Raw genomic sequence first — 27,471 nt, forward strand, 5'->3', positions numbered from 1 at the left:
CTCCTGATGAAACTGGGACCCATTCAGAGAAACGCGTCAAAGTTGTTGTGAACACAGTTTCTATAGGAAGTGACTGGTTTGGGTATTCTCTGCCCCCTGTATTACCACTCTAATTGCCTTGATCTTTAAAGATATAAATACATTGTTTCCTATTATGTTTTTTTCCTACAAATGTTACAGGACTGATGGACAGATCTCACTGCTTCTTTTCATTCTAGATGTGTCTTCTTCTGATCCTTGTGGAGATACAAAGACTCTTAATGTTGAAGAAGGGAAAGACATTACCCTACAAATCGGCCAGACTCTAGTCACCTCTGTTACTTGGAATTTTGAGAAACATGTTATTGCTACCACAAAACCAGGCGAACCTCTGGAGCTGGGGAAATATAATGCTGGTTATGCTGAGAGACTATTTACATTGCCTGATGGTTCTTTAAGAATTACAAACCTAGTTACCAAAGACAAACGTATATACCGTGCTGAAGTATTTAGTACCGATGGAGGCTTCATGTGTGCCCAGCTGTATGATCTCAGAACTGACGGTAAATTGTAAAATTGAAACATTTGCTTTGTTTATTTTGGTTTTATTATTAAAATTGTAAACATCATAGTACCTTAAGGCCCATACACACTTGACGATAAAATGAACGACGTCGTTCATTTCAGCCCTCATCAACGACGTCGCTCATTATATCGTCAAGTGTGTATGCATCCGACGACCACCGATGCGCGGCCCCGCGGGACGTTAACGACCCTCGCTTATCTGTGGAGCATGTATGCTCAATTTCCACTATGGTCGTTACCGACCAGAGACGTCGTTGAATGTGTATGGTGTGAAAGACCAACGACCAAGCCACTGTTCACCAGCCCTGTTCCCAGCTCATTATTTTAATAAACTGTTCAGCTTGGATGCTTCAACGATGAATGGTCTATGGTCTTTCGTCTTTTGTCTTTGGTCGTTGGTAGTGTGTATGCTCATGTCGTTTGCTCAGCTGTTCAAGGGAAGTTCAAGGGAAGTCGTTAACGACGGTCGTTAACGATGTGTGCATCGTCAAGTGTGTATGGGCTTTTATACTGTATAAGACTGTAGAGGAATAATATAGAACCAAACACTTGGTAAATAAGACAATGTCTACATCATCTACGATGGATTGGGGTAATTCCCCAATCTTCCAACACCTGGATCGGGGAATCTGGGAAATTCAACATGTTAAATTTCCCTGATTTTCCGATCCCAACTAAAAAATTACTGGGATCGGCAAATTGGGTAATTTTACCATGCACAATCCCTGATTCCCCCACAGATCGCTGATCATCGTTGGCCGTGGATTGGATCAGGGAATCGGGGAAAGCCGGTGCAGATGTATGGGTCCCTGAACTTGACTGTCCAATTTTAATCATCTATATCAGCAAAATAAAATACATTTGGGCTCATTTATCAATGAGTGATAAATTTAACTGTGAGTGATAAATTGCACCAGCCAATCAGCTCCTAACTGCCATGTTACAGGCTGTGTTTGAAAAATGATAGTTAGGAGCTGATTGGTTGGTACTTTATCACCGTGCTATTTATCACTCTCCAAGGCTTGATAAATCTGGGTCCTTATCTCTCTTCACTTTATCTTTCTTCAAGGCTTAGTACATCTCCCCTTGTGACTTAGATGGATGTTATTAAGTTTTATGATCAGTTTATGAAACAAATGGGAATTAGATAGGAAGAATTTATGTCTGGGTTGTTAGTTTTCGCATTGTACTTGCTTTACTGTGAGACTTATTTTGGACAAGCGTAGGTCCTGTACATGTACGCAGAAGAGACTCTACTTTTGCAACGAGGTCGGGAAATCTAGTTTGACCCCTGTGCACAAATATAAATAGATGGCTCAAAAAAATATAAATTTGGAAATGTTTGCAACATCCAATCACATAAGAGGATGCACAGAAGTAATCTATCACATCCACATCACCTGGAATGCAGCATATAGCTGATGTATCTGTGCCTTCCCGTTCATAAAGATATCTTATCCTGTTGATACGGTTAGGTAATGCGTTTCCTGGCTACTGCTGGTGGATCAGTTCCCTTTTTCTCTAACGTCCTAGTGGATGCTGGGGACTCCGTAAGGACCATGGGGAATAGACGGGCTTTAGTACTACTGGTGTGTACTGGCTCCTCCCTCTATGCCCCTCCTCCAGTTCTCAGAATCTGTGCCCGGACCGAGCTGGGTGCATTTTAGTGAGCTCTCCTGAGCTTGCTAATAAGAAAGTATTTTAGTTAGGTTTTTTATTTTCAGAGAGCTTCTGCTGGCAACAGACTCTCTGCTACGTGGGACTGAGAGGAGAGCAGCAAACCTACTAACTGCGGCTAGGTTGCGCCTCTTAGGCTACTGGACACCATTAGCTCCAGAGGGATCGAACACAGGAACCTAACCTTGGTCGTCCGTTCCCGGAGCCGCGCCGCCGTCCCCCTCGCAGAGCCAGAAGACAGAAGCCGGCGGGTTGAAGCAAGAAGACGTCAAAATCGGCGGCAGAAGACTCCTGTCTTCACTAAGGTAGTGCACAGCACTGCAGCTGTGCGCTATTGCGCCCACACTAACCCACACACTCCGGTCACTGTAGGGTGCAGGGCACAGGGGGGGGTGCCCTGGGCAGCAATTGATTACCTCCTGGCAAAAGCAGCATATATACAGCTGGGCACTGTAATATGCATGAGTCCCCGCCATTCATTTTACACAAAATCGCGGGACAGAAGCCCGCCGCTGAGGGGGCGGGGCCTTCTTCCTCAGCACTCACCAGCGCCATTTTCTCTCCACAGCTCCGCTGAGAGGAAGCTCCCCAGGCTCTCCCCTGCAGACTCACGGTAGAAAGAGGGTAAAAAGAGAGGGGGGGGGCACATAAATTTAGCGTTTTAATCATATATACAGCAGCTACTGGGTAAACACTAAGTTACTGTGTGATTCCTGGGTCATATAGCGCTGGGGTGTGTGCTGGCATACTCTCTCTCTGTCTCTCCAAAAGGCCTTGTGGGGGTCCTGTCCTCATATAGAGCATCCCCTGTGTGTGTGGTGTGTCGGTACGCGTGTGTCGACATGTTTGACGAGGAGGGCTATGTGGAGGCAGAGCAAGTGCAGATGAATGACGTGTCTCTGCCGACGGCGCCGACACCCGATTGGATGGATATGTGGAAGGTGTTAAATGATAATGTAAACTCCTTGCATAAAAGGTTGGATTAAGCTGATGCCTTGGGACAGTCGGGGTCTCAGCCCATGCCTGATCCTACAGCGCAGAGGCCGTCAGGGTCTCAGAAGCGCCCACTATCCAAAATTGTTGACACAGATATCGACACGGATTCTGACTCCAGTGTCAATGACGATGATGCAAAATTGCAGCCTAAAATGGCTAAAGCCATCCGCGACATGATTATAGCAATGAAGGATGTATTGCACATATCAGAGGAAAACCCTGTCCCTGACAAGAGGGTTTATATGTATGGGGAGAAAAAGCAAGAAGTGACATTTCCCCCTTCACATGAGTTAAATGAGTTATGTGAAAAAGCGTGGGATTCCCCCGATAGGAAAGTGCTGATTTTCAAAAAGTTACTTATGGCGTACCCTTTCCCGCCAACGGACAGGATGCGCTGGGAATCCTCCACTAGGGTAGATAAAGCTCTGACACGCTTATCTAAGAAGGTGGCCCTGCCGTCACAGGATACGGCCGCCCTAAAGGATCCTGCAGATAGGAAGCAGGAAAGTATCCTGAAGTCTGTTTATACACATTCAGGTACTCTACTGAGGCCGGCGATTGCGTCGCCCTGGATGTGTAGTGCTGTAGCAGCATGGACAGATAATCTGTCTGAGGAGCTGGATACCTTAGACAAGGATACCATTTTACTGACCCTGGGGCATATAAAAAATCCCTCACAGCCTAAGAAAGCACCGTATTACCAAATGCAGTCCTTTCGATCACAAAGAAGCAAGAAGGTCAGAGGTGCGTCCTTTCTTGCCAGAGGCAGGGGTAGAGGAAAGAAGCTGCACCATACAGCTAGTTCCCAGGAACAGAAGTCCTCCCCGGCTTCCACTAAATCCACCGCATGACGCTGGAGCTCCACAGATGGAGCCAGGAGCGGTGGGGGCGCGTCTCCGACATTTCAGCCACCAGTGGGTTGGCTCACAGGTGGATCCCTGGGCTATACAGATTGTGTCTCAGGGATACAAGCTGGAATTCGAAGTGATGCCCCCTCACCGTTACCTCAAATCGGCCCTGCCAGCTTCCCCCATAGAAAGGGAAGTCGTGTTAGCGGCAATTCACAAGTTATATCTCCAGCAGGTGGTGGTAAAGGTTCCCCCTCCTTCAACAGGGATGGGGATACTATTCCACAATGTTTGTGGTACCGAAACCGGACGGTTCGGTCAGACCCATATTGAATTTAAAGTCCCTGAACATTTATCTGAAAAGATTCAAGTTCAAACTGGAATCGCTCAGAGCGGTCATTGCAAGCCTGGAAGAGGGGGATTTTATGGTGTCTCTGGACATCAAGGATGCTTACTTGCATGTCCCCATTTATCCACCTTATCAGGAGTACCTCAGATTTGTGGTACAGGACTGTCATTACCAATTCCAGACGTTGCCGTTTGGGCTCTCCACGGCACCGAGAATATTTACCAAGGTAATGGCGGAAATGAAGGTGATCCTGAGAAGACAAGGAGTCACAGTTATCCCATACTTGGACGATCTCCTCATAAAGGCGAGGTCCAGGGAGCAGTTGCTGATCAGCGTAACACACTCTCAGAAAGTGTTGCAGCGGCATGGCTGGATTCTGAATATCCCAAAGTAGCAGCTGATTCCTACGATGCGTCTGCCCTTCCTGGGCATGATTCTGGACACAGACCAGAAGAAGGTGTTTCTCCCGGCGGTGAAGGCTCAGGAGCTCGTGACTCTAGTCAGAGACCTCTTAAAACCGAAACAGGTGTCGGTGCATCACTGCACGCGAGTCCTGGGAAAGATGGTGGCGTCATACGAAGCCATCCCCTTCGGCAGGTTCCATGCGAGGATCTTTCAGTGGGATCTGTTGGACAAGTGGTCCGGATCGCATCTTCAGATGCATCAGCTGATCACCCTATCCCCCAGGGCCAGGGTGTCTCTTCTGCGGTGGCTGCTCACCTTCTCGAGGGCCGCAGGTTCGGCATACAGGACTGGGTTCTGGTGACCACGGATGCGAGCCTCCGAGGATGGGGGGCAGTCACTCAGGGAAGAAACTTCCAAGGGTTGTGGTCAAGTCAGGAGGCTTGTCTGCACATAAATATCCTGGAACTAAGGGCCATATACAACGCCCTAAGTCAAGCGGAGCCTATGCTTCGCAACCAACCGGTGCTGATTCAGTCAGACAACATCACCGCAGTGGCTCATGTAAACCGCCAGGGCGGCACAAGAAGCAGAGTAGCGATGGCGGAAGCCACCAGGATTCTTCGTTGGGCGGAGAATCACGTGCAAGCACTGTCAGCAGTGTTCATTCCGGGAGTGGACAACTGGGAAGCAGACTTCCTCAGCAGGCACGACCTCCACCCAGGAGAGTGGGGACTTCATCAAGAAGTCTTCACGCAGATTACAAATCGATGGGAACTGCCACAGGTGGACATGATGGCATCCCATCTCAACAAAAAGCTACAAAGGTATTGCGCTAGGTCAAGAGACCCTCAGGCGATAGCTGTGGACGCACTAGTAACACCGTGGGTGTTCCAGTCGGTCTATGTGTTTCCTCCTCTTCCTCTCATACCCAAGGTGCTGAGAATCGTAAGAAAAAGAGGAGTGAGAACAATCCTCATTGTTCCGGATTGGCCAAGAAGGACTTGGTACCCGGAACTGCAAGAAATGCTCACAGAGGACCCATGGCCTCTGCCTCTCAGACAGGACCTGCTGCAACAGGGACCCTGTCTGTTCCAAGACTTACCGCGGCTGCGTTTGACGGCATGGCGGTTGAACGCAGGATCCTAGCAAAAAAAGGCACTAACACTATCACCGTATATGGCGGAAATATGTTGCCTGGTGTGAGGCCAGGAAGGCCCCTACATAGGAATTCCAGCTGGGCCGGTTCCTGCACTTCCTACAGTCTGGAGTGACTATGGGCTTGAAGTTGGGATCCATAAAGGTCCAGATTTCGGCTCTATCCATTTTCTTTCAAAAGGAACTGGCTTCTCTTCCTGAGGTTCGGACGTTTGTTAAGGGAGTGCTGCATATTTAGCCCCCTTTTGTGCCACCAGTGGCACCTTGGGATCTTAACGTGGTGTTGGGTTTCCTGAAATCCCACTGGTTTGAGCCACTTAAGACCGTGGAGCTGAAGTATCTCACGTGGAAAGTGGTCATGCTATTGGCCTTAGCTTCGGCTAGGCGTGTGTCAGAATTGGCGGCTTTGTCATGTATAAGCCCCTATCTGGTTTTCCATATGGACAGGGCAGAATTACGGACTCGTCCGCAATTTCTGCCAAAGGTGGTGTCATCTTTTCATTTGAACCAACCCATCGTGGTGCCTGCGGCTACTCGTGACTTGGAGGATTCCAAGTTGCTTGATGTAGTCAGGGCTTTGAAGATCTATGTAACCAGGACGGCTGGAGTCAGGAAAACTGACTCGCTGTTTATCCTGTATGCATCAAACAAGCTGGGTGCTATAGCTTCAAAGCAAACCATTGCTCGCTGGATCTGTAACACGATTCAGCAGGCTCATTCTGCGGCTGGATTGCCGCATCCAAAATCAGTGAAAGCCCATTCCACAAGGAAAGTGGGCTCTTCTTGGGCGGCTGCCCGAGGGGTCTCGGCATTACAGCTTTGCCGAGCAGCTACTTTGTCAGGTTCAAACACATTTGCTAAGTTCTACAAGTTTGATACCCTGGCTGAGGAGGACCTTGTGTTTGCCCATTCGGTGCTGCAGAGTCATCCGCACTCTCCCGCCCGTTTGGGAGCTTTGGTATAATCCCCATGGTCCTTACGGAGTCCCCAGCATCCACTAGGACGTTAGAGAAAATAAGATTTTACTCACCGGTAAATCTATTTTTCGTAGTCCGTAGTGGATGCTGGGCGCCCATCCCAAGTGCGGACTTTCTGCAATACGTGTATATAGTTATTGCTTAATAAAGGGTTATGTTATGTTGGCATCCATTGTTTGATGCTCTGTTGTTGTTCATACTGTTGACTGGGTAAGTTTATCTTTACCTTCCACATATCCATCCAATCGGGTGTCGGCGCCGTCGGCGGAGACACGTCATTCATCTGCACTTGCTCTGCCTCCACATAGCCCTCCTCGTCAAACATGTCGACACACGCGTACCGACACACCACACACACAGGGGATGCTCTATATGAGGACAGGACCCCCACAAGGCCTTTTGGAGAGACAGAGAGAGAGTATGCCACCACACACCCCAGCGCTATATGACCCAGGAATCACACAGTAACTTAGTGTTTACCCAGTAGCTGCTGTATATATGATTAAAACGCTAAATTTATGTGCACCCCCCCCTCTCTTTTTACCCTCTTTCTACCGTGAGTCTTCAGGGGAGAGCCTGGGGAGCTTCCTCTCAGCGGAGCTGTGGAGAGAAAATGGCGCTGGTGAGTGCTGAGGAAGAAGGCCCCGCCTCCTCAGCGGCGGGCTTCTGTCCCGCGATTTTGTGTAAAATGAATGGCGGGGACTCATGCATATTACAGTGCCCAGCTGTATATATGCTGCTTTTGCCAGGAGGTAATCAATTGCTGCCCAGGGCGCCCCCCCCTGTGCCCTGCACCCTACAGTGACCGGAGTGTGTGGGTTAGTGTGGGCGCAATGGCGCACAGCTGCAGTGCTGTGCACTACCTCAGTGAAGACATGAGTATTCTGCCGCCGATTTTGACGTCTTCTTGCTTCAACCCGCCGGCTTCTGTCTTCTGGCTCTGCGAGGGGGACGGCGGCGCGGCTCCGGGAACGGACGACCAAGGTTAGGTTCCTGTGTTCGATCCCTCTGGAGATAATGGTGTCCAGTAGCCTAAGAAGCGCAACCTAGCCGCAGTTAGTAGGTTTGCTTCTCTCCTCTCAGTCCCACGTAGCAGAGAGTCTGTTGCCAGCAGAAGCTCTCTGAAAATAAAAAACCTAACTAAAATACTTTCTTATTAGCAAGCTCAGGAGAGCTCACTAAAATGCACCCAGCTCGGTCCGGGCACAGATTCTAACTGAGGTCTGGAGGAGGGGCATAGAGGGAGGAGCCAGTGCACACCAGTAGTACTAAATCTTTCTTAGAGTGCCCAGTCTCCTGCGGAGCCCGTCTATTCCCCATGGTCCTTACGGAGTCCCCAGCATCCACTACGGACTACGAGAAATAGATTTACCGGTGAGTAAAATCTTATTTTTCCAAGATGCACATCTTTGGTCCTTTAGATCCAGGGAGGGGCCTTAGACTGCACACCTATAGCTGCCAGTAATGTGAGGTGCTACCTACTGAGACTTGTAGTTCTACAGAAGAAAAAAGGGGGGTGTTGTAGGTGCACTGTCTCTAGCATTACTGATATCATACAGCTTAGCATATAATAAATAGTGGAGTTTAGTTATGAATTGATCAATGCATGAAGCTGCAGCCCCGCGGCAAGGGACTCCACTCTGCTGCAGTACCTAACACTATAGGGGTTCAAACCTAGGGCACGGGACCTTTATATCCAAGAAACTTTGCATTTTCTGTCAAAATATCTGTTTTATGGATTCACATTTCTTATTTCTTTTCATATTTTTCAGCGCCATATCAAGGGATTATACAAATTGGTAAGCTATTTATTAATGTATCTGACGTGTGAAGTATGTACACTGCTCAAAAAAATAAAGGGAACACTAAAATAACACATCCTAGATCTGAATGAATGAAATATTCTTATTAAATACTTTGTTTTTTACATAGTTGAATGTGCTGACAACAAAATCACACAAAAATTATCAATGGAAATCAAATTTATTAACCCATGGAGGTCTGGATTTGGAGTCACCCTCAAAATGAAAGTGGAAAAACACACTACAGGCTGATCCAACTTTGATGTAATGTCCTTAAAACAAGTCAAAATGAGGCTCAGTAGTATCTGTGGCCTCCTCGTGCATGTATGACCTCCCTACAACGCCTGGGCATGCTCCTGATGAGGTGGCGGATGGTCTCCTGAGGGATCTCCTCCCAGACCTGGACTAAAGCATCCGCCAACTCCTGGACAGTCTGTGGTGCAACGTGGCATTGGTGGATGGAGCGAGACATGATGTCCCAGATGTGCTCAATTGGATTCAGGTCTGGGGAACGGACGGGCCAGTCCATAGCATCAATGCCTTCGTCTTGCAGGAACTGCTGACACACTCCAGCCACATGAGGTCTAGCATTGTCTTGCATTAGGAGGAACCCAGGGCCAACCGCACCAGCATATAATCTCACAAGGGGTCTGAGGATCTCATCTCGGTACCTAATGGCAGTCAGGCTACCTCTGGCAAGCACATGGAGGGCTGTGCGGCCCCCCAAAGAAATGCCACCCCACACCATTACTGACCCACTGCCAAACCGGTCATGCTGGAGGATGTTGCAGGCAGCAGAACGTTCTCCTTGGCGTCTCCAGACTCTGTCACGTCTGTCACATGTGCTCAGTGAGAATCTGCTTTCATCTGTGAAGAGCACAGGGCGCCAGTGGTGAATTTGCCAATCTTGGTGTTCTCTGGCAAATGCCAAACGTCTTGCACGGTGTTGGGCTGTAAGTACAACCCCCACCTGTGGGCGTCGGGCCCTCAAACCACCCTCATGTAGTCTGTTTCTGATCGTTTGAGTAGACACATGCACATTTGTGGCTTGCTGGAAGTCATTTTGCAGGGCTCTGGCAGTGCTCCTCCTGTTCCTCCTTGCACGAAGGCGGAGGTAGCGGTCCTGCTGCTGGGTTGTTGCCCTCCTATGGCCTCCTCCACATCTCCTGATGTACTGGCCTGTCTCCTGGTAGCACCTCCATGCTCTGGACACTACGCTGACAGACACAGCAAACCTTCTTGCCACAGCTCGCATTGATGTGCCATCCTGGATGAGCTGCACTACCTGAGCCACTTGTGTGGGTTGTAGGGAGGTCATACAGGCACGTGGAGGCCACACACACTACTGAGCCTCATTTTGACTTGTTTTAAGGACATTACATCAAAGTTGGATCAGCCTGTAGTGTGTTTTTCCACTTTCATTTTGAGGGTGACTCCAAATCCAGACCTCCATGGGTTAATAAATTTGATTTCCATTGATAATTTTTGTGTGATTTTGTTGTCAGCACATTCAACTATGTAAAGAACAAAGTATTTAATAAGAATATTTCATTAATTCAGATCTAGGATGTGTTATTTTAGTGTTCCCTTTATTTTTCTGAGCAGTGTATTTGTACAGTGCAGCTACAACTTGCCACCTTTACAACGATTAATTTGATCTGAAAGTGGTGGGACATTGGACAGAAATATAAAAACATTGTGCTTGCTCTTTGACTTGGTATTTAAAGTGTAATTCTGCAAAAATCCTAACATTATTTTGGCCCAATATAGGTTAGATGTGATAAAAAAAGAACTTGGGCTGCACTAAAAGTAAAATCCAGGGGGTGCTGGGTTATTAATCTAAAGCAGGAGATGTTCTCTTCTTCTCAGGTCTACTTTTCTCAAATGTCTAGTAGGTCTGATCTTCCCATTCTGAATGGTCCTTTCATTATATCTCACCAGTCCACTTACCTGTCTTTTTTACAATATAATCCTTAGTAACAAAATCTACTCATTAAGTGCGTAGTCAGGTGATTTCCTTGTGGTCAGTCATCAACAGCAGCTACAAAAATTGTGCTTAGCACTTCAGAACTTTTGTATCTTGATGTCAGTAAGTGTGATGACGGTTGGGTTGGGGCATTAACAAACATACAGCCAGGGTGTCGCTGGGAGGACTGATTACCCAGGGCATGGTTTGTTGGAGGTGCCTGGCGGTCAGTGACGTGCGGCGAGGTGACTGGCTAGGGACGCACACATGGGGATTGGTCAGAATGCTGGGAGCCTGTCTCACCCCCTACTCACTGTAACTCTCCCCTCTCTACACTAAGCTACAGTGTCCATTGAGTCTCCTACCTGCATCCCTGTGTCTTCTCTTGCTACTGCTGACTGAGCTCCGACTACAGTGCACTTCCTGGTCACATGACACATCCAAGTGTCAGTCAGTACAGAAGGCCCACCCCCACATTCAGAAGCATAACTTGCTAGCTCCCTTTCTGTGCAGCGTTACTGCCCGTGGTGTGTCTAACTGTAGAACCGAGGAAGAGCATTTGCTGCCTCATCTCTCGTCTCCCTGCACCTCCAGGGATCTCCACAAAGCTGCTGAGTGTTTCCTTGGGATGCGGTTAGCATACCGGCGGTCTGGATGCCGGCAGTTGACATCCCGGTGCCGGATTCCTGACCTACTTCAGAACACTGGCGCCAGAATACCAATATCACTCTCAATGCCGACGCCGGAATCCTGACTGCTGGCATCCCGATTGGTTAGGGTTAGGCTGTGGGGGGAGGTTTGGGTTAGGCTTATGCACTAAGAAGGGGGGTTAGGGTTAGGCATCGGGTAGGGAGGGTTAGGGTTAGTCACTAGTCATCGGGTAGGGAGAGTTAAGGTTAGTCACTAGGCATCGGGTAGGGAGAGTTAAGGTCAATCACTAGGCATCGGGTAGGGAGGGTTAGGTTGAGCCACTAGGCATCGGGTAGGGAAGGTTAGGGTTAACCACTAGTCATCGGGTAGGGAGGGTTAGGGTTAGCCACTAGGCATCGGGTAGGGAGGGTTAGGGTTAGTCACTAGGCATCGGGTAGGGAGGGTTAGGGTTAGTCACTAGGCATCGGGTAGGGAGGGTTAGGATTAGTCACTAGGCATCGGGTAGGGAGGGTTAGGGTTAATCACTAGGCATCTGGTAGGGAGGGTTAGTCACTAGGCATCGGGTAGGGAGGGTTAGGGTTAGTCACTAGGCATCGGGTAGGGAGGGTTAGGGTTAGTCACTAGGCATCGGGTAGGGAGGTTTAGTCACTAGGCATCGGGTAGGGAGGGTTTGTCACTAAGGGGTGAGGCTTAGGGTGGGTTATGGTTAGGCATCTAGTAGGGAGAGTTAGGGTTAAGGCATCGGGTAGGGGGGGGGGTTAGGGGGTACAGGGAGATGGTTAGTATACTAACCGCACTTCTGTCGGTATTCTGAGCATCGCAATGTCGCTATTGGTCTTCTGACCGCCCACAACCGGACTGCCAGCCTCCCGTATGTATTCCGTTTCCTCTTGCTGTGTAAATGGTTGCCACTTTAAAAAAAAACAAAAACTGCAAAACCTTACCAAATCTCTCACTTTCTGAAACTCTCACTCTATTACATTTGGCCCTTGCTGTCTATATGTCCTCTTATATGTGATCCAGTTGTGTAATGCCTACTTGGTCTATGTCCTTTTCATGTGTAATTTTCCTTGATTCCTTTTTCCCCCTTTTTATTTTCTGTATCCCCATTTACTTATATCAATATTCAATAAAAATAATTGTAAAAAAAAAATACAAAATATCTTCTTTCAAAATCTCTGGTCTGATACGGATAACAGCAGTCACAGTGTGACTGAAGGTACTTAAACCTTATGCCAGGGTATGTTTGGTGAATTGGCCAGTCCTATTATGGTATGAGCTATGTCTGGTGCATCCTGTCCAAACAATGAATAGCTGGAGGCGGAGTTTCAGGAATCATAAGTTGATTATGTGCATCCAGACTAAAGGTGTTGATTCATTCTTCCCACCTTCCCTCTCAGTGGTCTGGTAGTTTGGATTTGGTGACTGTAGTAAACAGCCTCTGAGAATCAGACATCTGCTGTTTCTCCTGCATGTGTTACAATTGTCACAATTAAACTGAGATTAGATTGTCAGACATAAACAGCCAAGCTGTTAGAGTTCAATCTGAGAATCAGACACCTGCTGTTTCTCCTGCATGTGTTACAATTGTATCACTACACACATGACTCATTCACAGTGGATGTAACAGTATCAAATGAACTGAGAATATACAGATGCCTCTGTGGTACAATTGAAGCCTAAGAATTATGTTATCATTCCAGTGATACAATAAAAACATAACACACATTGTTGGAAGATCATTTCATTATGTTTATTATTTAACACAGCAAACCATTGGAGCACTACTATCATTTTGTTACTATTATATATTAAGAAAATAGGAGTCCTGTTTCCATAACGGTCTCACAGTACATATCCCGAGAGGGACTTGAAAAATAGAGACACTTATTCTAGGAGTTTAGAATAACAGATATACAGTTATAGAGAAAGCATATACCTCCAGGACACTCTTCATTGTTCCAATATTAGAATTTAGGAACTATACGGATGACATCTAGTGCGCAGCTTTTTCAATTTTAATCACAATTTCTATCTTATTTACACTCTCTTACCTTTTTTTCTTAAAATTCGCTGGTTTTATTATATATAATAATAAAAGTTATATTTTAATATAAGATTGTGTGCACCACTTTAGGGCATTCCGTACCCTCTTTCTTCCCTTTTTTTGTGTAGTTTGGATTTGGATTTGCATTGTTATTGCGTTTGTGTCAGGTTGCAGTAGATCAGCAGATTAGCGGTGCACAGCTGTTGTTCTCTCCTTTCCAGTTGGGTTTAACTTAATTCCTCTGGCCAGGTTTCAGCGACCTCCATCATGGTCGGATGTGTCATTTATTATAGGCATGATATTAAGGAGTAGGTTGCAACCTCTGAGCTGTGTACTAAGGTCAGGATGCTGAATCCTTTTTGTCACTGATGGAGCCCACAGAAGATATTCAGGGCCTGTGTAGTTTGATGCAGGTATGCTTGCCCCCCTCTTTTTCTCTGTTTTTCTTTTTTGTTATCAATAAAATAATGATCTTCTTTAAACATTGATTACTTTTATCATGTGTTTAATGCTATAGTGTGGTGGGGCATTTTGGTAAATAGACAGTTGACTAATATAACAAGTCGGCATCTGCCGCTAAGGAGGTTATCTGTCTCTATTTGGGGGAATATCCCTGCCTCTCTGCTGTGGTGTGTGGACTGAAGAAGTAAGTGTGCTGCCGAAGAGGAGAACCAGAGTGAGAGGTATTCCCTGCTGATGCACTACAAGAAGGTGACCCCAGGGCCTGTGATAACTCCAATACCACACCACCATATTCTTATACGTTTATTTGGGGTACCACAGCAAAATGGTATATAATTCTCTCTTTTATGTCTTCTAATATACAGTATGTGTAAATGTGTATTTGATAAAATTTGGAGATATATACAGCCAGCACTAATTGCAATATGAAATAACTAAACTCTTCTCTGTTTAAATATTTTATTAGAGCCTTCAGAATCCTGCAGCTCTACGAAACCCTTGATATGGATACTTGGAGGAAGAACTACTCTACAGCTTCCTGCTCGTCAAAATGTCGCTTATATTACCTGGGATATTAATAATGTGGATCACATAGCTATTACCTATTCTGACCGACCTTTGGTAGTGAAGAATAGCAGTTATGCTGGAAGACTGTCTGCCACGACTGATGGATCTTTAAAAATGGGAAGTCTGATCACAAAAGACCAGAGAGTCTACAGAGCAAATGTATTCATCAGAAGTTGGACTTCCTTATGTACACAGCTTTATGACCTCAGAGTGATAAGTATGAACACATTGAGTGTTATAATTAAAAGCGATATTTAAATGAGATAAAGGGGTTGAGGGGCACCTAGAAGGGGCCAGTTCATGTTTGAAAAGGGTGACTATCCTTCTTCCCTATGCAAAAGAAAAATTATGAGTCACTACTTTTGAGGTGCTGGACATCTGCATTTAACCCAATAAGTATAATAGGAAGGCACATTGTACCCTCCAGTTGCATTTCTGCAGGAATCCAGTAAATATATAAGAGCACTCCTGCTGAAATTTTGTCTGATTCCCAAAATTATTATTATTATTATTATTATTATTATTATTATTATACTTATAAGGTGGCACAAGTGGTCCTCAGTGCCGTACATACGGCAACAGAAGGACACTGCAGGGTAAACAGAACACTACGTTACATTACATTAATCAAAACATAAACAGAGTTAAGGGCCCCATACACTTACACGACATGTCCGTCTGACATGTCGCAGGCGATCACCGCCGTTTGCAATATTTAATGCCTATTGGCTCTCGATTATTAGTATGAATTTTTTAAATGATTGGAAGTAATGGTTTTCTTTATGAATTGCTACTTTAATGCAATACTATAATTTCGTAATAGGTAACATAAGTTACAAAGCATTTTCATGTAAATAATTATCATGAACCTTGTATTTCAAATAGTTCTATTTTACTATATATTTATATTGTAACAGGGTTGAAGAAATTATTACTCTTGACAGGCAGGTTCACGGTGAAGCGGTGTCCTTTTAATTACAGTATAACAGACACTGCATTGTAACATTCACACACACAAGCTTGGGCAGCCTGGGCCTGGGTTAGGTAGATGAAACTAAATGTCCCAGCACTAAAGAGTGCTAACGTTTAATCTTTTGCAATAGCATGCAGCCACAGTCTGCTATGCTCCCCAGTACAGCCAAATCAGAAGGTCCCTGGCATTACAGAAACTCAGGCCTACTTGCTGTCTGGATATTCTGCATCAGTGCCCCACACACCAGGTGTATGAGAGTTTTAAACCCTCCCTGTCCTTCAGTGATGAGTTCCAGCTGGATCTGTGCAACTCAGAAAACCTGGAGTTCCAAACCCCCACTGGTATTGTAGACTGCACAGGCTTTGCTTTAGTCTCCCTTGGAAGGAGCTGATCCCACAGGAATGTGGATAAATCAGATGAGAGGCAACCCCTCTCACCACAAAATAAATAAATATATATATATATATATATATATATATATATTAGTATTTTTTTTATAAATCAATAATCATATTGATTGTTATATTTATCTATTTTCTTCTATTTTTGTTCTCACTAGGGACTGTGGTTACAACAAGCATCACCACCACATCAAACCCACCATCAGGTAATTTAATTAATAATATAAGTTATATTTTGCTAATTATATATAAATAATTATTGTCTTGATTAATAGATTTAAAATAAAAAGTGAATCTAAACTGTGAACATTGCATTCTCCACTAATAAATTACTCAGCATGCAAGCAGTGTTGGTGAAATTTGGTAAGTGCTGTTAGTATAAAATATTTATTATATTTGTTTGCCCCCTACAGTATTAAATAATATAACATTATTTAACTGAATTAAAACTCCTCTATTGTGTTGTATTTCAAAAACAATAAAGTTAAATAATATTTTTGTTGTGTTGCCCCCAAGAAAGTTAAATAATATTTGTGTTGTGTTGCCCCCATATTTTTCAAATAATAAAATTGAGATGTGAATGCACATTAAGTGAGCAATAAATACTGTACATCATAACAAAAAATGTTCTTGAACTAAAATGTTTTTATTGTGTTTTCTCGTGATAATGGTCTATATGGGAATATATAATTATCTCCAACATACAGTATAATCAGATTATTATTATTATTTTTAAGGTAGTTACATTTATTGGAGTTTTTTTAGGTAGTTATATTTATTGGGGTAATACATTTTTTTATTCATAATAGCATATTTAAATCCAAGAAGTGTTCATTTTCATTTTGTGGTAAAAATTGGTACGGAAATGTCAATAGTAAAAGATGCCAATTTGTTTCAGATATATCTCTTAGTGAAAAACTACTTTAAGATGGTTTTCGGTAATCTCACGAGTTATATTCATTTTTAAAGATAGTGGTGTATCATAGGAAAGCTTCATAATTTTTACATTCACTGTTTGTCAACTTATACTCAGGACTACAGAAGTTTATATTGAAGGGGCAATGGTGTATCTGCACACACACAATTTACCAAATAATGGAACATAAGTTCCAAAAAAGGTGGCACAAGTGGTCCTCAATGCCGTACATACAGCATCAGAAGGACACTGCAGGGTAAACGGAACACTACGTTACATTACATTAATCAAAACATAAACAGAGTTAAGGGCCCCATACACTTACGCGACATGTCTGTCTTACATATCGCAGGCGATCACCCCTGCAGCCTCCCGGGGGAAAGAATAGCCCAAGATTCATTGTATGCTGTCCTTTTGCATACAATGTATCTTGGGGATCCCAGCCACGCCTGCGGAGTCGGACATGATTGAATGTGCAGCACATTCAATCTGGAGGATCCGATCCGATGCTCACGGGAACGCGCATCAAATCGGATTGGATCATAAACACCTCCAAAATGCCAGATTTCACCTGATATATCGGCCCGATTGCCCGAAATCGGATGAAATTGGGTATTATCGTCTTAGTGTATGGGACCCTTAACATTGCATGAATCAAAACATAAGCAGAGCACAAGTAACAATTAGCACCACAATTCTCAGTACACAATACAGCTGATATACAAGGTGAGCGAGGGGGTAATCGGTGAAGTGTAGAACATGTCTCCAATAGTGACGGCACGACTAGCAGGAGTAGAGCTGCTCGAAGAGACGAACTGCTACAAGCGAGAGGTGTTTCGGGCCAAATGGCCACTGAGTATATGAAGGCTGTAATTGAAGTGCTAGAGAAGAGGGCTGTGAGAACAGGAGGGTGGAGGAGCCTGCTCCTAGGAGCTTACAATCTAGGGGAGAAGGGAGACAGATAGGCATGATTTCGTATTTGACAATTAAACGGGAGTGCTAGTATACAAATAAATGTGATGAATTTTGCGTAAACCAGCTAGGAAAGTTTTATGAACAAATGTAAGTGTTGCCATAAAAATCACCCTACACAAGGGTTTTCATTACTGAATAGGGTATTACACATATGTATGGATAGATCAACTGAGGTGTGAGTATGGACTAGCCGCAAAACCTAAATAAACCACACATGCAAATAATGTTGAGCTCTTGAGAACAGATTTGATGTAAGGGAAGACTTAACTGATCTCAAAAACAGCCGTTTGCAAAATGTAATGCCTATTGGCTCTCGATTTATTAGTATGAATTTTTTAAATGATTGGAAGTAATGGTTTTCTTTATGAATTGCTACTTTAATGCAATACTATAATTTCGTAATAGGTAACATAAGTTACAAAGCATTTTCATGTAAATAATTATCATGAACCTTATATTGCAAATAGTTCTATTTTACTATATATTTATATTGTAACAGGGTTGAAGAAATTATTACTCTTGACAGGCAGGTTCACGGTGAAGCGGTGTCCTTTTAATGACAGTATAACAGACACTGCATTGTAATATTCACACACACAAGCTTGGGCAGCCTGGGCCTGGGTTAGGTAGATGAAACTAAATGTCCCAGCACTAAAGAGTGCTAACGTTTAGTCTTTTGCAATAGCATGCAGCCACAGTCTGCTATGCTCCCCAGTACAGCCAAATCAGAAGGTCCCTGACATTACAGAAACTCAGGCCTACTTGCTGTCTGGCTATTTTGCATCAGTGCCCCGAGCACCAGGTGTATGAGAGTTTTAAACCCTTCCTGTCCTTCAGTGATGAGTTCCAGTTGGATCTGTGCAACTCAGAAAACCTGGAGTTCCAAACCCCCACTGGTATTGCAGACTGCACATGCCTTGCTTTAGTCTCCCTTGGAAGGAGCTGAACCCATAGGAATGTGGGTAATTCCGGTGAGAGGCAACCCCTCTCACCACAATATATATATTAGTATTTTTTTTGATAAATCAATAATCATATTGATTGTCATATTTATCTATTTTCTTCTATTTTTGTACTCACTAGGGAGTGTGGTTACAACAAGCATCACCACCACATCAAACCCACCATCAGGTAATTTAATTCATAATATAAGTTATAATTTTGCTAACTATATATAAATAATTATTGTCTTGATTAATACATTTAAAATAAAAAGTAAATCTAAACTGTGACCATTGCATTCTCCACTAATAAATTATTCAGAATGCAAGCAGTGTTGGTGAAATTTGGTAAGTGCTGTTAGTATAAAATATTTATTATATTTGTTTGCCCCTTACAGTATTAAATAATATAACATTATTTAACTGAATACTGCTCCTCTATTGTGTTGTATTTCAAACACAAGAAAGTTAAATAATACTTTTGTTGTGTTGCCCCCATATTTTTCAAATAATAAAATTGAGATGTGAATGCACATTAAGTGAGCAATAAATACTGTACATCATAACAAAAAATATTCTTTAACTAAAATGTTTTTATTGTGTTTTCTCATGATAATGATCTATATGAATATATAAGTATCTCCAACATACAGTATAATCAGATAATTTTTTTATTTTTTTAGGTAGTTACATTTATTGGAGTTTTTTTTAGGTAGTTACATTTATTGTAGTAATAGATTTTATTTATTCATAATAGCATATTTAAATCCAAGAAGTGTTCATTTTAATTTTGTGGTAAAAATTGGTACGGAAATGTCAATAGTAAAAGATGCCAATTTGTTTCAGATATATCTCTCTTAGTGAAAAACTACTTTAAGATGATTTTCGGTAATCTCACGAGTTATATTCATTTTTAAAGATAGTGGTGTATCATAGGAAAGCTTCATAATTGTTACATTCACTGTCAACTTATACTCAGGACTAGGGAAGTTTATACTGAAGACAGGACAACTATGTACCACCAATTCATACTTGCCTACTTTTTAAAACTAGTTTCAGGGAGATTATAGTTGGTTGTGGAATGCACCGTGCTAGTGATATTAAAAAGGAAATGCAGAGTTTAACAAACCAGGCACTTCAGCGACAGGGACTGCCACTTTTGTGCTTGTTTGTTTATGCCCCCACAAAACAAGCTACCAATGAGTTTAAGGCAGCTCTACAGTGCCATTATGCCAACTCAGCTCACACCGCAGGGATTTACAGTGGTTTTCTATATACGTTAACAAAGTTGCACTGGGGTACAGTGCACAGAACAGTACAAACAACTTATACAACAATATAGTAACATAGTAACACAGTAACATAGTATCTGAGGTTGAAAAAAGACAATTGTCCATCGAGTTCAACCTATTTGTGGTCCTCCTATGCATGATGATTTGACTAAAATTTCTGACTGATGCTGCTGTCAGCCGTTGCATTTTATCCCTATTTATAGTAACTATAATGCATGACTATGCACCATACCCCTGGATATCCTTATCCATTAGGAATTTATCTAACCCATTCTTAAAGGTGTTGACAGATTCCGCCATTACAACTCCCTCGGGCAGGGAATTCCAAACATGTATTGTCCTTACCGTGAAAAAGCCTTTACGCCGTATTGTGCGGAATCTCCTCTCCTCTAACCTGAGCGAGTGTCCACGAGTCCTCTGTGTTGATCTAACCAAAAACAGGTCCCGCGCAAGCTCTGTGTATTGTCCCCTTATATATTTGTAGATGTTGATCATATCCCCTCTTAGTCTCCGCTTTTCCAATGTAAACATGCCTAGTCTTTCAAGCCTTTCCTTGTATTCCATCGTCTCCATGCCCTTAATTAGTTTGGTCGCCCTCCTCTGTACCTTTTCAAGCTCCAGGATATCCTTTTTGTAGTACGGTGCCCAGAATTGTACACAGTATTCAAGGTGTGGCCTCACTAGTGATTTATATAACGGGAGTATAATACTCTCGTCCCTAGCATCAATACCCCGTTTTATGCATGCTAATATCTTATTAGCCTTCTTTGCTGCAGTCCTACTTTGGGTACTACTGCTTAGCTTGCTATCTATGAGGACACCTAAGTCCTTTTCCAGTACAGAATCCCCTAATTTTACCCCATTTAGTAGGTAGGTGTAATTTTTGTTCTTGTTACCACAGTGCATTACCTTACACTTGTCTGTGTTGAAGCGCATTCTCCATTTGGCTGCCCATGCTTCTAATTTAACTAAGTCATTCTGAAGAGACTCGGCATCCTCCTCTGTATTTATAGCCTTACACAATTTGGTATCATCTGCAAAAATTGACACCATGCTCTCTAGACCTTCTGTTAGGTCGTTAATGAAAATATTGAACAATAGCGGTCCTAATACTGATACCTGGGCCTGGGTTATTAGTACCCTTCCCCCTTCTTGGTGTAGTGCACAGAACAGTACAAACAAATTATGCAATATATTTTTTATTCTTTTTTTAACTCACAGCTTGGCTCACATTTCATGGAGTCACAGGGCTTATAATTATGTACATAAACAAACGCACTGGGGTACAGTGCACACAGATTGTACAAACTTTAAAAAAATCTATTTTCAGTGCGTGCGGCAGCCGGCCGGGAGAACCAGGGTCGCCTGGTCGCCCGCGATCCCGGCTCGACACCCTCAGCTGGCCAGCACAAAGTCCCCCAGCCCGCAGTACCTGTGCCTGAACGGAGGAAACGGGTGACCGCGGTCACAGCAGCCGGGGACGGCGCCTCCTGGATCCAGAGCAGCGGCGGGAGAGAAGACAGCCAGCGCGACTACCGGCCCGCGCTGCTCGGCGGCCGGGTGACCTCTACCTCTGCATAGGAGAGCTCCGTGCGCCTCCGTCCCGCGGCCTCAGCCTAACAAGAGCCCTGGACCTTGCGTCTGACCTCAGGACAGCCAGCCACAGCCAGCAGACGGGCAGCGGTGATTGCTTTGGAGGAGAGGTGAGAGGGGGGCTGTTATAGCAGTTACAAGTTTACGCTACAGTGAGAGCCATACTCCCCCCCCCCCCCAATCTGCACTCACTGTTCTACATCTCCCGCACCCCATTGCTGCAGTGAAGCGTGTATCTCCAGTGTGGGGACAGGTATAAGAGAAAACAGCGGTGCACGATCCCCACGTCGGCCAACGCTGCCATCTGGTGGTTGTATTCAGTATTGGAAGGGACTTTCACCGAGGTGGACCCCCAGAGTGCGTATCTCCTGCAGCCTCTGTCTGGCTCCTCTCCGAGACCACGTGGACCCTCCTCTCTGCCGAAGCTCCCCGGCCCTGTCCCACCCGCCTTGCTCGGCTGGCCACGTCATGATCCTTCTCTAGAGGCCCCGCCTTACCCCCCCCCTGGTCCTGAGCCTTACTGCTGGAGCGCCTTCTCTACCTCCCACCCTGCTGTCCACCCCCTTTCTCATATGTTCACGATGCCCAGGGGCGGCAAAAAGTCACAGGGGTCCGACCTCACACCATTCCTTACTAAAAAGAGCACCCCGGCCAAGAGCAGGCCCGATGCTCCTGAATGGTCCCTCCGATTCTGAGTCCGAAGACGACGATCTCACACCCCTTACCCGCAGGGACTTCCTCTCCCTTCTTAAGGAGATGCGGGATGTTAAAACCTCTGTCCAGGCTCTCCACTCCCTGAAATCCGGTATTGCCGACATTGGCTCCAGAACGGATCAACTTGAACGACGAGTGGAAGAGGTGGTGTCGTTCCAACAAGCGGTCGAGACCGACTTCCATCAACTCCGCCAAGATGTTGCCCAATTGCGGGAGGAGCATGAGGACCAGGACAATAGGGTGAGGAGAAATAACCCGAGGATTCAGGGTATTCCTGAGGAGGTCGAAGCGGCCCACCTTGATCTTTAACTTAAACGCCTCTTTGCCCACCTATCACCTGACACCCCTGAGGAACATCTTCTCCTGGATCGTGCGCATCGAGCCCTCCGACCTCGCTCCCAGACCAGGGATGTCATCCTCCGACTGCACTACTTCACAGCGAAAGAGGCCATTATGAGAGAAGCCAGATGGCTGGGGTCTGTGACTTTCCAGAATGCCCCCCTGCAGATCTTCCAGGACTTATCCCTGCTCACCCTGGCCAAATGTAGAGACTTTAAACCCGTCACTTCCCTGCTCTCCCATCATAATGTTAAATACCGCTGGGGCTTCCCTTTCCATATCCTGGTCTGGTACCAAGGGAAGCTGCTCACGGCCAGGAACCTATCCGAGGCTCAAACGCTGCTCTCCAAGCTGGGTATCCACACTGCTGAGCAGGATATTTCTACTCAACGCCTGCCACCGCGGACACAGCGGAACTCGCCTCAGCCTCCCCGATCTGAGTGGTTTATGGTCCCAGCTTCTGCGGCCTACCCACCTCCAGTTCCCTGATGGACTTCTAGCTCTCTGATTTAATGCCTTTTCTTTATAATTGCATCGACCTTTCCTGGTCGTACTCCCCTAGCCGGGGAGCTGTTTCACTTTAGATCTCCCGCATCCTGATTTCCCGACCCCTTAGTTGATTCTCGACTGTTTTGATTGTTACCCCTTGTTAAAGTGTTAAAATGTTAACATGTTAATATGCAAAACAGTGATAGTCTGTTTTTTTCTCTACCCCCTGCTCCTCCCTTTCTTTCTGGAGCTGGCACTCCATCTGTTCTTTGTTCCTGCTTTCTTTCCAGCTTTTTCCCTCGGGTCCCCCTAGGGGAGGTTTGCCTCCTACCCATTGCTACGTGGTTTGTGATCCATCATCTGGATCCCATGCCGCACCCCCTTAGGGCTTTGAGCCCTCTTGCTGACCTAGGTGCCCTCCCGACACCTAGTATCCATTCCCCCTGTCAGCACTACCGGTCCTGGCCCCTATTGCCGGATGACCAACTGCCCTCCCATCCCTCCCGGTTTCCTTTCCTTCCTCCCTCCTTTCTGACCACGTTGTCTCCCGCTTTCTATCCTTCTTCTCTATCTCCCTTCTTCCTTCCCCTACTTTCAGTGTTATACACTCCTTCTATTCAGCCTCTTTGTTGCTTGCCCATGGGTCTCCAGGTACACTCCTTTAATGTGAAGGGCTTGAATAGCCCTCAAAAGAGAGGTAAGCTCTTTGCCTCCCTTAAACTCCATAAGGGCAACCTGGTCTTTCTCCAGGAGACTCGCTTCCTACATAACTCCCACCCTACGCTGCAATGTAAACCATACCCTGATTCTTTCCATGCCTGTGATCATTCAGCCAAGTTGTTAACTGTGCTAGCTACCGACCTATATCTCTCTTGAACCTGGACTTGAAAATCTTCGCTAAAATCCTAGCCAACCGCCTTAACCCGTATCTCCCCTCCCTTGTCCATTACGACCAGGTGGGGTTTATCCCGGGCCGCCAAGCGAGGGATAACACCAGACGTGCTACTGATCTTATACACATCTCGAACTCCAGGGGATCCCCTGCTATCATGCTCTTTTTAGATGCTGAAAAGGCATTTGAACGGATCTCCTGGAGTTTTCTCAGAGCCACCCTGGAGGCCTATGGCTTGTCTGGTGGCTTTCTCACTGGTGTCCTGGCACTATACTCCGCCCCCTCCGCCACAGTCTTAATCAATGGCGTCCCGTCTGCTCCGGTCCGCATTTAAAATGGTACACGTCAGGGATGCCCTCTCTCACCGCTAATATTTGCCCTCATTATTGAGCCCCTCGCTTCTCAAATTAGAGCTCATCCAAATATACACGGTATACAAGTAGGCCGTATAGATCCTAAAATCTCCCTCTTCGCTGACGGGAGGGGAAAAGGCGATAGTGAGAGACTGCAGGGGAAAAGGAGATAGTGAGGGAGACTGCAGGGGAAAAGGAGATAGTGAGGGAGACTGCAGGGGAAAAGGAGATGGTGAGAGACTGCAGGGGAAAAGGAGATAGTGAGGGAGACTGCAGGGGAAAAGGAGATAGTGAGAGACTGCAGGGGAAAAGGAGATAGTGAGAGACTGCAGGGGAAAAGGAGATAGTGAGGGAGACTGCAGGGGAAAAGGAGATAGTGAGAGACTGCAGGGGAAAAGGAGATAGTGAGAGAGACTGCAGGGGAAAAGGAGATAGTGAGGGAGACTGCAGGGGAAAAGGAGATAGTGAGGGAGACTGCAGGGGAAAAGGAGATGGTGAGGGAGACTGCAGGGGAAAAGGAGATGGTGAGAGGACTGCCTCTATCTGGAGGTCAGATTCCCTTTTTGTACGGTTTGGTTTTCACAAACGTGGCTGGCCTGCGAATAAGCAATCCCTGGCCAGATGGATTAGAATGGTGAATGCACAAGCTTAAGCACAAGCTGGGCTCCCAGTTCCTGCTGCTATTATTGCCTATTCTACTCGGTCTGTTGGACCCCTTCTCAAGCGGCCCGCCGTGGTGCGTCCGCTGAACAATTGTGTAAGGCGGCTACGTGGTCCTCAGTGAACACATTCATTAGGTTCTATGCCTTTGATACTTCCACCTCCCAGGATGCTTCCTTTGGACGTCCGGTTCTTATACCCGCTAAGGCACGTCCCCTCCCTTGAGGAACTGCTTTAGGACATCACCAAATGTTTCCCTGTGGAAACCAATGTACCCTGCTGCAGAAAAGGAGATTTATGGTAGACTTACCATTGTTAAATCTCTTTCTGCAATTTGGGTTCCACAGGGCGCCCACCCTGACGCACCTAGCTTCTATGGGTTTCTATGGCATTAGCCGCTGGTCCCATCTCCTGTCGTGAGAATGTGGTTTTATGTGACTAACATCTACCTTCTCTTTTACCTGCACCTCCATTGGACTGGTTAACAAAACTGAGCTCACGGTGCCTGGAGGCAGGGTTATAGAGGAGGCCCCCACAATGCATCCTGGGACAGCCTAAAGCTTTAGCCTGTTGGTGCCTCTCTGGATCAAGATCCACTCTATACCCAATGTTTCCCTGCGGAACCCAATGTACTTTGCAGAAAGAGATTTAACAATGGTAAATCTACCATAAATCTCCTTTTCATCCCCTTAGGTTTATTAAAATTCTAATTACTTAGTTCCTATTTCCCACATGAAGAATATCTATGTTACATTTCAGCTTCCTAACATAACAACTTATATTAATAAATTATGTTTAAATAAATTGTTAGAGCACCCGTATTTGTGTGGAAACTACTTTCTCTGTCGGGTCTGTGAGAAACATAGAACATCAGGTTTAGATGATTATTTAATTGATATTGATAATGGTGAAAGCTGTGTCCAATCATTTGAGCGTTGTCCTCAGCTTTTATATATGTATGGAATGTTCTTGTAAAATGTATTTTAGGATTGGAGATATAATGCTGTGTTATTTAATGTAAAATTGTACAAAATGTATGTAAATTGAACCGCGGACCTATTTAAATGCGCTATAAATATCACACTGACACTCCATCTGCCCCCCCCCCCCCCCCCTGACGAAATCAATCGTGACGAAACCGGTCAGGGCGGGTTAGCTGAGTACTGGACGGGCAGAAGCACGTATTGGATCCCTGCTGTCTGAACGCGGCACGGGTGGATGATGACCGTTGAAGTCTCCCTCTCTGAACACTGTGGGATGCGGTCCGGAAGAACCTTCACGGAGGTTTTGAGACTGGAGCCGGTATATTAAAACTTTGATGGATGTGAGCCTGCACTTTTTTTTTCAGCAAAGAATTTATATATACTCACAGATGCGCCTTCCTTCTTCTGCTTTTTTTCTCACCATTTTGGAATAGGATAGGTGGGAAAAATGGGAGCACGCAGTCTGCGAAAAGCATATTTTTGGAAGATCGGTGCGATAACTTTATTTGCGATCGCGTTTTCTTGGCTAATTGGATACCCCCTTAAAAATATTATTTATTTATTTTTAACTTATGAGTTTTAAATTCAAACATTACATTTTATACTTTGAACAGTCAACCTACCTATGGCAACTGAGACAACTTGAACTGGTCCAAAAATAACGCTTGAACCATGACTGAAACACAAGCTCTAAGTAGATTATAAATTGCAAATTTTTCTTTAACATTGTGGTGTAAGGACGGGATATGTAATTGTGTAAGGCGTTGCGTGTAAGTCTTTAGCATCTAGAGTGGAGTTTTTGTTTTATTTCGGTGAGAACTAGAGGAAGTGTGCAATCCTCAACTATTCCTGGAAGACAGAAATGTAAAAATGTTCTCTTTCTTCTTCTGGTGCGTTCTGTTTCCCAATCTTCTGAAATGTAAGTTGTTTTTCTTTATCTTGTACAGTGTCTCGCAACGTTCTACTAGTTTACAAATTGTTTTTCTCTCAGATGTTAACTGATAATATTGTGATTTGCTTTTATTGTGATTTGCTATTTTGGTGACAGTATGGTTAAGACAATATTATTTTCTAGATAAACTTTTGTACCAAATTATAATATACCACTCCTGGACTGTTTATGTTTCTCACTTCTTAGGCCAGACTTTTTGTAGATGATCCAATAATGTTGGTTTTGCAGTCCGCACATCTAAACATGAGTGAAGCTCTTGTTAATTAGGTTTCCCTTTAGATTATTATTATCCTTTATATGGTGCCACAAGGGGTCCACTGCGGCTTACAAAGTACATAAACCAGAACAGTATGAACAAAACAAGAATAAAATTACTTACATGAGATATTGGTTATGCTCCACACTACAAAACTTGCAGGACATGGACGTGGTTTAGAAACGTTGCAACATCAGCAGCCATAATACCCAAATAAGCAGCATGCCGACAGAGCCCGAAGGTTTTATGCCGTTGCAGGCAGTGGGGAGGAGATGA

The 27,471-nt window shown here is 44.9% G+C and overlaps 1 protein-coding gene across 5 annotated transcripts in view; it reads left to right on the forward strand.

The window, feature by feature from the left end:
- The window catches only part of SETDB1 (SET domain bifurcated histone lysine methyltransferase 1), a 142,426-nt gene that overhangs the window by 103,478 nt on the left and 11,477 nt on the right, over window positions 1-27,471 (forward strand). For all 5 annotated transcript variants that reach the window (XM_063947043.1, XM_063947046.1, XM_063947045.1 and 2 more), the window contains exons 20-24: window positions 219-542; window positions 8,744-8,770; window positions 14,366-14,683; window positions 15,999-16,046; window positions 18,815-18,862. In XM_063947043.1, coding sequence (XP_063803113.1) covers window positions 219-542; window positions 8,744-8,770; window positions 14,366-14,683; window positions 15,999-16,046; window positions 18,815-18,862 — 765 coding nt within the window. The remainder of the gene's footprint in view (window positions 1-218; window positions 543-8,743; window positions 8,771-14,365; window positions 14,684-15,998; window positions 16,047-18,814; window positions 18,863-27,471) is intronic.

The sequence above is a fragment of the Pseudophryne corroboree genome, chromosome 12, assembly GCF_028390025.1.
Source record: "Pseudophryne corroboree isolate aPseCor3 chromosome 12, aPseCor3.hap2, whole genome shotgun sequence".
Lineage (NCBI taxonomy): Eukaryota > Metazoa > Chordata > Amphibia > Anura > Myobatrachidae > Pseudophryne > Pseudophryne corroboree.